This window comes from Ricinus communis, chromosome 1 (assembly GCF_019578655.1).
Source record: "Ricinus communis isolate WT05 ecotype wild-type chromosome 1, ASM1957865v1, whole genome shotgun sequence".
Classification (NCBI taxonomy): Eukaryota; Viridiplantae; Streptophyta; class Magnoliopsida; order Malpighiales; family Euphorbiaceae; genus Ricinus; species Ricinus communis.
The window spans coordinates 6201992-6212860 of record NC_063256.1 but is presented as its reverse complement, the minus strand read 5'-3'; the positions used below and the strand labels follow the sequence as shown (position 1 = coordinate 6212860).

Here is a 10869-nt window from a genome sequence, read left to right as displayed (position 1 = left end):
ATCTATTCTCACTTGAAATGCTCCTTTAAATGAGAAAATAAGGGATTAGTAATATTGCAGGAATGCCAATTCCAAATTCCAGCAGCACTGCAACAACAGTTACTAAGATAGGACTTGATGCTTCTGCTGAAACAGAAAGATAAAATCAACAGCAATGCTGATATCCAGAAATGTTGTACAGAAATACTGTGTTTCCCATATCTCATTAATTTCGCCAACAATTGTAAATTTATGCGATACTGGTTACAGTTGAGAGCGTCCACAATACCACAAAAATAATCTTTGAATTAAAAGTGAGAAATTTGACTACTTTGATAGAGATCTCTCTTTCATATGCTGCAAATATTTTGCTAGATTCTCTCTCAAGGTTCTTCCCAATGGATCAATTTGCTTACAGAACTGTTCTCCATAACCAGAGTCATGATGACCAGACAAAGCAACATCAGGATGCAATTGATCTCCATTGTCAATTATAATATTGTGAAGTAAACAGCATACCAGGATAATACTCGGTAGCTTCCTCTTATCTGGTCTCCACATGACCTTGTTAAGGATTCTCCAACTGCCTTTTAGCTGTAAGAATGACTTCACCGCAAGCATCCTTGCCACCGCATGCATTGTATTGAAGTTAGACAGTGGATCCGAGTGTTCATCACTTCCATCAGGAGTTATCAGCCATGGAAGAAGAGGATAGCAAACCCCACCAACAATATATTCTCTTATCTCCATTCCTTCAGACAATTTTCTTAATTTCCCATTCAAACATTCTCCACTCTCGCATCGTTTAAAAAACCCTGAACACTTCAATAGTCTCGACACTGTCATTCCCCCTGGCCAACCTGTCACAATATCAAGAAATCTCATCTCATGGTCGACAACCCCCTGCAAGAACATGCTATAATTATTCTCTTGGTCGCACCAATGATCTGAGGTTTCGACTGCCGGAAGGGTCATAATGATGTGTGTTGCATCAATAGCTCCACAGCAATTTGGCAACCCAAACAATGCTTCAAATCTGGATTTAATATCCTCCATTCTATTGGAATCAGGCCACTTAAGATGGTGCCTGGCTCGTTCTTCCAATGCTTCAATGAATCTCCAGGTAACTTGAGACACGGTTGATTGGCCAACTCCAAAGGCAGCCCCAACTGAGACTTGAGACTCACCGGATGCCAACCTTCTCAAAGCAATTGCCACCTGTTTCTCAACACTAAGAAGCCTTCCCTCAATGTTGATGAGACCTGATGGTGGTCTTGAAATAAGATCTTCCCTCACTAGGGAACAGATGTATTCAAAAGTCTTTTTTGAGACTCTGAAGAAATACTTGAATGCTTCTTCCTCATCACATGGTATTGAAGCATCTACAATGTCAAAGCTCAAAATGTCAATCCTCACCATCATATATATAAATGTTAATCAAAATAATACAATGTATAATTCCAAAACTTGTAGCAATTTTTACATTATCAATATGCTCTAAAATTCCTGGCTTTGAAAAGTTTCAAATCGGCTAATTGCACACAGAAGGTATATAATTTCTCACTTCAAATTAAACCCACAAACTTTCTGCATTCCCTGAAATGATCACCAAACTATAATATCACTAAACTTCAGAATGATTATTAAAAAAAAAAATTCACAGAAAATTAAATGGGTTTGTGTGGGCATTTGCAGATTCAACAACACAAAAAGAGGGAAAAAGCGACAAACAGTAAAAATGCAGAACTCAAACTTCATGTACCACCGAGTAATGGGTATGAATCGAAAAAAGACAAAACCGAAACTAAAAAGAAAGTTTGCTAGAATCCCAAAAGAAAAAAAAAAAAGTGAAAAATTAAGAACAAAGAGAAAGAAGGTACCTGAAGATGAAGAATTCTTGCGCCAGAAATTGTCCCACCAATCGGAGTCAATAGCATTGGGGTCGATTGGGACTACGCTTACGTTTTTGCTTTTGTTTTTAAATTTCTTCTTCTTCTTCAATTTCTTTGATGCTTTCTTGCTTTTCTTTGATTTTTTAGGAGGAGCCATTTTGCAAATGAAAAAACCTTTTTCCCACTGATTTGTCAATGGGGGAAATCTTGTACACCAACGAAGAGGAGAAAGCCAAAAGAAATAAGCAAAGCCGGTCTTTCTCAGAGAAAATGAAAATGTTTTTGCAAGAGAAAGAGAAGTTGCAATGAACTCCATATCTTTATATACTGTCTATGCCATCAGTGCCTTCGTAGGGAGGTGTCACAACTGTTTAAGTGAAATCTTTATTACAAGGATGAAACATTGCCGTTTTAAATCCTATGTTTCTCCGTTCTGGCAAAAGGTACAATAATCCCTTCAACTTTTGGCCAAAGTCCAATTAAATTCTTAAAACTTAAAAGTAGCTCAGTTACATCTCTAAAATTTTAAAAATAGAGCAGTTACATCCTTAAACAAAAAATAATAATAATAATTCTACATATGTATCTTTCAGGATATATATATATATATATATATATATATATATATATATATATATTCCAGTTGTAAATGTATTCCTGGGAAACTATCCAGTTATATATTTTTAAAATAAAATTTGGGGAATATTTGTGTTTTTAGCAGTGATAAATTAAATTAATTTGAATAATATATTTTTCAATTATTGAAGAGTAACCAAAAAAAAATAGAATGTTACCGCATAACAAGCTCCAGTTTTTTAGTGATGAGGCTCACAGTTAAGATTTTGTTTTAAAAGCCAAAACCAAATAGTAAAGTTTAGGTGAATGAAAGTTATAAAAGAAAAAGAAAAATAGAAAAACCATTTTCTAAATATTCAATTGACTATTGCTCCTTTTGAAATAATTCGGTTACATTGTCCTCTGCACACTTTTGTGTATATTAATGTTACGAACCATCATCATATTTCCACTCACAATTTAATAGAGTTTATTAGCTAAATTTATGAATCTATCAGATTAATTTTCCAGAGTGAGATAGTTGCTGCAGTCTTCCCCAATAAAACCCAAAAAACATTGCGACTTCATTGAGGTCTGGAAGCAGAAAGAGGAGAATTCTTTTGAAATGGGTTTGGTACCCATGAAAACAGAACTCAACTCAACAGAAAAAAGAGTTTCGGCTATCTACATATATGCGCTGCTTGGATTTCTTAAGAGCCCAAAATTAGAGTGCTCATGTATAACATACATTTATATGTTGCTGGAAGTTCAAAATACTTCCAACTTTTATCTACATCATCAGATCAACTTGGGCTTGATATATATATATATATATATATATATATTCTTTTTCTGTTAAATCGGATGACTACATTACTGATTAATTCCTAGCCAATTGCGGACGCGCGCGCTCTGCCTATATGAGGATTAAATTAAACTCATACTGATGGTACATTCTCTGCAGAATGAATCTATGTATATGGTCATGGTGGCTTTAGACATTGTTACATGGTTGAGATTCATCTTTCAAAGGGTTTGGCTTGCACGTATGAAGCATGTAGTTGCATGCCCCCACGGCTTCTCCTACTGTTAGATAGATCCATTCTTGGCCTATTTTTTCAATGACCTTTGCCTTGTTTAGCTTCTTCATCACTTCTGATCCAGGGTTGGCCAACACAAGCTAATATACGCAAAGAACACATTACAAACATATTAGCATAGAATATATATAAGCAAGTTTCACCTTAATGAAGGAAATTTAATTTTTCAGAATATTGGGAAATATACCTTGATCTCCCTTCTATCAGTAACTTTCTTGACTTCCTCAAGCATGCTTATTCCGCTCGTGTCTATGTTGCCAACAGCTGCAAAACAACGTGGTACATGTTTAATTGCATACTTGTTTTAACTAATGCTCGGGTAAAGGATAAAGAAACCGATGAGTTTCCTCTGACCAAAGTCATCTCCAGGTTTGTGAGATTACGAGCTCAGCTCAATTAAATCCCTCAAGAAAAACAACTTAAGGATTATTTTCTTGGGCCTACCTCCCATGTCCAGTATCACATACTGCAGGCTAGTTTCTCCTGATGATCTTAACTTGTCTTCCTCCTCATTTATCCACCTTGAGATCCTGATTACGAAATTTCCACAAAAGTAGCACTTGCAGTGAGCTTAGAGTTCCTCAAAAATTAAGCATATATATGAAACTTTACTATCGGCAGCAATACCTCTCTCTTAGGTAGCTTGAATTGGCAAAGTAAATAGGTGCATCAATCTCGAGCACTAGAACTCCAGGTACAGTACTTGCATTTGGATATTGTTCGACATTTCTATAAATCATCGAATTAGGAATGTTGCCAAGAACAACAGTTCTCGGTCTTGCTACAAAGAGAAGCACCCTTAGTACAGAGATTGCCACCTGCATCAATTTAGCACAAAATAAATTACCATGCTGTCTTGTTTAAGAACTTGGATTTCGGCCCAAGGAAAAATAGTCATGTATATATACCGCTATGACCAAGCCCGCCTCGACACTGCCAAAAACAACACCAACATAGGCGCTGATGCAGACAACAAAATCGAACTTGTCAACGTGCCATAGATGGATTGCTTCTTCATAATTGATGAGGCTGAGCATAGCAGAGATGATAATAGCGGACAAAACTACTAGTGGAGTATAATGGAATAATGGTGTCAGGAACAACAGTGTCGCCATTACTGCCAATGACATTACTATGTTCGATACTGCTGTCTTGCACCCGGCATTGAAGTTCACTGCTGATCTTGAAAATGGCCCTGGAATTTCATTTAATTGGAGAATTAAACTTGTTAGTGATCCAGAATTTCAAGAAGGCGCAGGAGTTCTTGATTTAAAACTCAAAACACTTTCTCCGCCAAGAAAAGAAAGAAAGAAAGAAAGAAAATATCTAGTTATTGGTACCTGTGGTGAGGTAGCAAGAAGTGCAAGAGCCTACAATGTTCATGGTTCCAATAGCAATCATCTCTTTGTTACCATCTATATGGTAATTCTTGAACATGGCAAAACTTCTTCCAACAGCTATTCCTTCCTAAAATATGTTTTGTCAAGCAATAGATTCATCAATAATGCTAATTGGTCATTAGTGTGCATTTGGAGAAGTGCTAATCTTGATACAAATGCTATATGCTTACAGCAAGAGCAATGACGCCAGTGATGATGCCTGTTTTCAGAGCTGTCGTAAGATAAGGGGACACAAAAACCAAATCACCAAATGACGGTGGGTTTAACCCTTTCTTCAAATTTCCTATCTGTGTAAGAAATGACACCATGTCAGGAACCACAGAAAGGCTCAAAAAAGGAAGAAAAAAACAAAGAGACCAAGCGTTGTTGGATCTACCAATAAACCTCAGGATTTGGGCATTAAAGCCCTGAAGTGATTGGGTATTACTAATGGGTCCAGTGCAGGATGGGGGTCCACCCAAATTGTATTATTGTCAGGGCCCACTCAAGCAAGTGCGAGAACAAATTATTTGGGATTGGTCCAGACTAAAAAGAGTACCCCACGAGACCTAGAGCAGTTGTGGTCCTAAGAAAAACATGTTTCCTCTTGCTGCAGGTCACGGCTTTCACCTCTCCTTCAGCATTGAGACAAAAATAATTTGCATTTCCTTTAATGGAGTTGTTAGGAGATTTTCAAACGGTTTCAATTTTCTTTGGCAGATGGGAAGTTTTAGAGAATCGGCTTGACGAATTGATAAATTAGGGGAAGGGCTTAATTAACATTTCATGTGGCAATAAATTAGTAATCATAGAAAAGAAAAGGAGAATAATAGTAATATGTAATGTAACATTTTATGGGAATGCTCACCACTGGGACTCCATGTCTCTCAGCATGAGTGAGATAAACGAGCAGACTGCCCAAAACAACTGACGTCAAAGGTGCCATTGCTGATATCCAAAAGAATTTTGGCCGTCTCTTGCTCTGCGCACAGTCAGTCAGTCGTCATCAACTAATTAATTGAGCTTGATTTATTGTTAAACATTAGTACCTTTTAGCTTATTCATTATTATTACTATTTTGGTATCAAAACACCCACAAAGAAACTCCTTTTGATGAAGCAAGTCAAAAGGGTACACATTTAGTAAGACCTTTAATCAAGTAAAGTAACTAACTAATCCTTTGAAATTAAGAGTGGTATGGTTAATTAGCAATAATTATGAATAATCATGAATGAGATGTAATCGAGCCTTTACTTTCTGGCATTAAATGTCTGACCACCAAACTAGATTAAAGTACTGCTGCATCTGACTTTTAACACAAAGTACAAAAGTTATATAGCCATGAACTAGAAGAAGGGGAAGAAAAACATGCTGCACGCGGAGCATGATTGAATAAGAAAAGGAAAGTTCTATTGTTAGGGGTGGAAATATGGCAAAAGATTAAGCAGGTACACCAACCCATATTCAAAATTAAATTCATAATTTAAAGCGAGGATAGCCAAATCATGATTAATTTAATGCCTAGATATGCAAATAAGGAGAATTAATGTATATATATATATATATATATTATTATACACTAGAGAGAGCCTAAAGTTTGCCACTCGAGTTAATTAAGGAAATCAAGGAAAGTATTAGGTTAATTAGGAATGCTTACGAAGTATCTGGTCGTAAGTAAAAAGAAAAGGAAGCAAATCCCAAGAACAGCACTTTCCCATCTCCACTGCAGTAAGCAAAGAGTTACTGTTAGACATATATATATATATAACATAGCTTACCCAGGAAATTTACTGAAACAGAAAAGGTGTAATAATAAGAGGAAGGTAATGGTATGGCGAGTTGGTGACCATTCCAGACCACATGTGTACAATTCCAATGACAACAATATGGATCACATGATTCTTGCTCAATTGGCTTCTTTCTTTCTTTCTTTCTTTCTGTTTTTCTGATTCATTTTATCATCTTTACAAATATAAGGGGAAAAAAAAAAAAAAAACTTTTAACAGAGAAAGAGAGATAGGCTGATACCCAACAGCAGATCACATGTTCTAAATATTAGTAAACAAGGAAAACTGCACCCGCTCATGAATTTATGCAAAATAATCACTAGATATTTGGCTAATTATATTTTTCCTTTTAAAAAAGCCCAAATATTTAATTAGCAGGTCGTTTATCATAATCAACATTGGTATTATTTATAGTTGAAAAGGAATCTCTTCTTTATCTGTAACCATCTATGATTTGATAATCATCATCGTTCATCAATTATTAAAAAAAAATTAGATAGAGAGTAATTGTATCAGGAGAGAGAAAGAACGTGATAGAATAAAAATTAGCTACCACGAAATGTACTTTAGTAAGGTTATGAGCTCAAGGCGCAAATGAAAATATTGTAATTATATAGTAAAAGAAGAGAAGAAAGAAAGAGAATACAAGCATAATGGATCTACCTAGTAATTAATAATTATATAACTCGGTCGAGGTTAGATAATTAATATTAATTAATAGAGAAGAAAAATGGACCTGATGAGTTTGGGTGAAGACAGAACGCATAACAGAGACAAGATCCGTGGCATGAGTGAAATGATCAAGCCCCAACATCCCCTTTAGCTGTTGCAGGCACACTACTGTTGCGGCTCCTGCCATGAAACCTACTATCGTTGCATGTGATAGAAAGTCCACGATGAATCCTAGCCTGAACCCCAAAAACATCACACTTTTTTTAATAATATGTATCAACAGAATACCCTTCTACATTCTCATGTAAAAAAGTTACAAAAGAAGAAAATTAAGAACAGGAGAAGGAAAAGAAACTCCAGCAGAGAGAGAATTAAATAAAGAAAGATGTACAAGACAAAATGTTTTTTTTTTTTTTGTTGTAACCTTTCTGTCAATTTCTGGCATGACTATTAAACTAAACAAGAATTGGGTTTAGTTCTTATTGTTACATGAGTATATAGTAAGTGCTGTAGAGTTGTACTTGGTATGAGAATGAATCTTGCCTTCGAAAAGGGTAGAAAAAGGAAGGATTGAAAAAAAAAAACATCTAACTTACTATATATGTAAGATCGAAGTTTCAGTTAAATATTACCTTAACAAGCCAAGAGAAGCTTGGAAGGCTCCAGCAAAGAACGTTGCTGTAAAAGCAAGGTGAAGGTAAAGCTTTGGGTTCTCATTCGCATTTACTTCATTTCCTAACATAGATGCTGTCAAGAGAGAAGCAACAGCCACTGTCCCTACTGCCAAATCTCTCGAACTTCCCATCATTGCATAAACCAGTGGAGGAACAAAGCTTGAATCTGGGTTAAAAATGAAGAAACAAAAAAATCAGGTACAGGCTATACAAGTCATGATGATATATATATAGCCAGTTCAAACTAGCTACGACATTCTTACTATAAAATCTTTTAACACTTACACAAGCCAAGAATTGGTGGCAAGTTAGCTAGTTTAGCGTAACTTATCCCTTGAGGAATAGCAAGACTTGCAATAGTGATCCCAGCGATAAGATCAGCTTTCAGAAACTCTAAAGTGTAACGAGGAGCCCATTCAAGAATTGGCAAGAAATACTGCAGGCCTAAAATGAATCTTTTAGATGGAGGCTGGTTCTTGAACTGCCTAAACGGATCATCGGGAAAGAATGTTTCTTTGAGATTATATTTCAGCGTCTTAACAAACGGCTGTGGTGGTGGAATCGCCACTCTGTGACTGTGAGCACACTCCACATTACTTGACGGGTGGACATAGTCCCCGTTGCCCATTTCCGCAAGTAATACAAATTAAAAAGTAAAAGAAAAAAGCTGTTTTTGGCTCTAATGAGAAGGTGTCAGTGGCGTTAGAGAGGAAGAGGAAGAGAAAGAGGAGGAGGAGGAAGTGGTGGTAGTGCAGTGGTGAGAGTGAAGGGAGGGTGGGGGGTGTCAATGGTCTTTATAGAGAGGGAGGGGGACTGTTGTTTCAGTTTCAATGCGAGGTTGGAGGCATACGGGTATAGAGTAATGTTGGAGAGAGGGCACGTGTGATAGTTCATTTTCTTTTTCTTTTTCTTTTTCTTATTTTTACTTTGCTGCCCACCTCGTGCCCTTTTGTTTTTTTATTCCAGTTTTTATTTTGGAAAATGATTGGTGTGCATCAACACAACAGTGCTCATTAATTAAATTTTTATAAAATAAAATTTATGAAATAAAAACTATAAACTATTAATAGTGTATTCATTAATATTTTAAATATTTCTCACTATATTTCAAATATTTTATAATTATTTTAAATTTTAAATACACCAAAAAAATAAAAATAAATCCTAAATAAAAAGAGAAATGATTGAAGATGACATGCACCAAAACCGGCTACTCCTTTCGGGGTAACTAGTGCCTTCGCCCAAAAGGAGGCAGGATCCCGGAAACCCATCTATATAAGTATTTTTAACCCGTTTCTTCTCCCTTTTACTTGCAATGTGTACATATCATACAGTTCCAGGGCGACTTGCCCACTGCTATCGTGGCCTATAGCTCTATTTATGAGGTTGGCTATCCGCTCGACCCATTTGAATTCCAATTTAGAAAGAAATTAATTTATTTAGTTGAACTTGAAAATGTTATTCTCTTTGCTCATCCATAAATTTAGTCCCCCAATAAACTATAAGTAAAAAAAATTATATATATTATTAAATGGATCAAATTTAACTAAAATTTTTAAAAAAATGCAAGCATATGATGTTTATATTTAGTCCGATCGAAATTTTGAATGAATCTAATTTTTGACATATTTTAACATTTATAAATTTCATTGTTATTTATTAGAATAAATATGGACTCATTCCCAATTGGTATATTAAGCCACTCTTAATCTAATGGCACTAATCTAATGATTGAATATAAAAGTCGAAGTTGAACTAATTCTAAAATATCACATGAAAAAAAGTAATAAAAAAGTAATCATACATACCAAACATATGCTAAAAAGATTACTTGACCTAATTTTGATTTTGTTCCTTTTGTTATTATTATGACTATTATTTAGCAAGTTCTACTAGCACACGCCTAACTGGATTGGTATATATATATTAGTGTGCGTTTTCAAATCTTTATCTAGCAGCCAATTCCTCACTTTGTCTTTCCCACTGCTTGATTCTTTGTTCATCCCACCTGCAATTTCATCCCACAAACTTTCAAGCATGAAACTATGACTTCAAACTTAAAGCTTTCTGAAACAAAATTAAAGATTATCATTGACTTCAATTGTAGTCACAAATTAGGACATGTTTGCTATTTATTATTATATATTTTCTTCTATTTTTCTTTTTCCGAAAAGGAAAAAACAAACCTATTATTAAATGCAATCTACACGAGCATAGAGTAAAGAAACTGCAATAGAATAGAAACGATAGCAGTTCTTCTCTATTTCTACAGCATATCCTTTCTTTTTCATTTTCTTTGATAGACAGTGAACGTCGCTTGTTTGAATTTCTGAACTGAATTATAGTAAAACTACTTCTTTTCATGAAAAAAATATTAATTTATTTTATTACTATGTGTGTATTTTTAGATTTTATATGATTCATCCGACCCTTAGATATAATATATCTATTAATTAGAAAAATAATTATTTGATGATATCATTTTTATTGATTTTTTAAGAAATCAAATGTATTTTTGATTTGACCCAAATGATGGAGTCGGGACCCTGTCTCAACCACGAAATAATAGAATTTAGGTCAAACTTGAAAGGCTTAAAGAATAATTAGAGTGCAAATCTATTGGTTTTTAACGGCCAAATTTGACTTGTAAACCCATAAACAGCAATTTTGCAGCTACTCGGTACTAAAACGGAAGGTCATATCGTAGGACTTGATGACACGTGTTAACATCATGACGCTGATTGACAATCTACTTTTTCTGCTGTGCGTCTTAAATTAAATACCAGAGTTTGGATAAGTTCCCGATCTCAATAATTTGATCTTAATTATTA

The 10869-nt window shown here is 35.0% G+C and overlaps 2 protein-coding genes across 2 annotated transcripts; both read right to left on the bottom strand.

Annotated features, from left to right (window-relative positions):
* Positions 1–176: 176 nt before the first annotated feature.
* On the bottom strand, positions 177–2243 carry LOC8275412 (protein ANTAGONIST OF LIKE HETEROCHROMATIN PROTEIN 1). The gene is made up of 2 exons (XM_048375225.1): positions 1860–2243; positions 177–1361 (listed from the first exon to the last, which is right to left on the bottom strand). The coding sequence occupies exons 1-2, from the start codon at positions 2185–2187 to the stop codon at positions 307–309; spliced, it is 1383 nt and encodes a 460-aa protein (XP_048231182.1). The 5' UTR covers positions 2188–2243; the 3' UTR covers positions 177–306.
* Positions 2244–3107: 864 nt separating this feature from the next.
* Positions 3108–9057, bottom strand: LOC8275411 (sulfate transporter 3.1-like). Its single transcript, XM_048375224.1, has 12 exons — positions 8324–9057; positions 7997–8204; positions 7429–7600; positions 6563–6628; positions 5774–5887; positions 5097–5213; positions 4867–4993; positions 4435–4721; positions 4154–4344; positions 3971–4056; positions 3714–3790; positions 3108–3606 (listed from the first exon to the last, which is right to left on the bottom strand). Exons 1-12 carry the CDS (start codon positions 8664–8666, stop codon positions 3421–3423), a joined length of 1974 nt encoding a protein of 657 aa, XP_048231181.1. The 5' UTR covers positions 8667–9057; the 3' UTR covers positions 3108–3420.
* Positions 9058–10869: the final 1812 nt, after the last annotated feature.

Bases quoted from the DNA above. Each gene is read 5' to 3' on its own strand.
- LOC8275412 (XM_048375225.1), bottom strand. From the start codon at position 2,187: ATGGAGTTCATTGCAACTTCTCTTTCTCTTGCAAAAACATTTTCATTT. The intron at 1,362-1,859 runs GTACCTTCTTTC...TTGACATTGTAG, and splicing joins CAAGAATTCTTCATCTTCAG to ATGCTTCAATACCATGTGAT.
- LOC8275411 (XM_048375224.1), bottom strand. From the start codon at position 8,666: ATGGGCAACGGGGACTATGTCCACCCGTCAAGTAATGTGGAGTGTGCT. The intron at 4,345-4,434 runs GTATATATACAT...AAATTGATGCAG, and splicing joins AGGCGGGCTTGGTCATAGCG to GTGGCAATCTCTGTACTAAG. The intron at 4,057-4,153 runs GTATTGCTGCCG...TTTCGTAATCAG, and splicing joins TCAAGCTACCTAAGAGAGAG to GATCTCAAGGTGGATAAATG.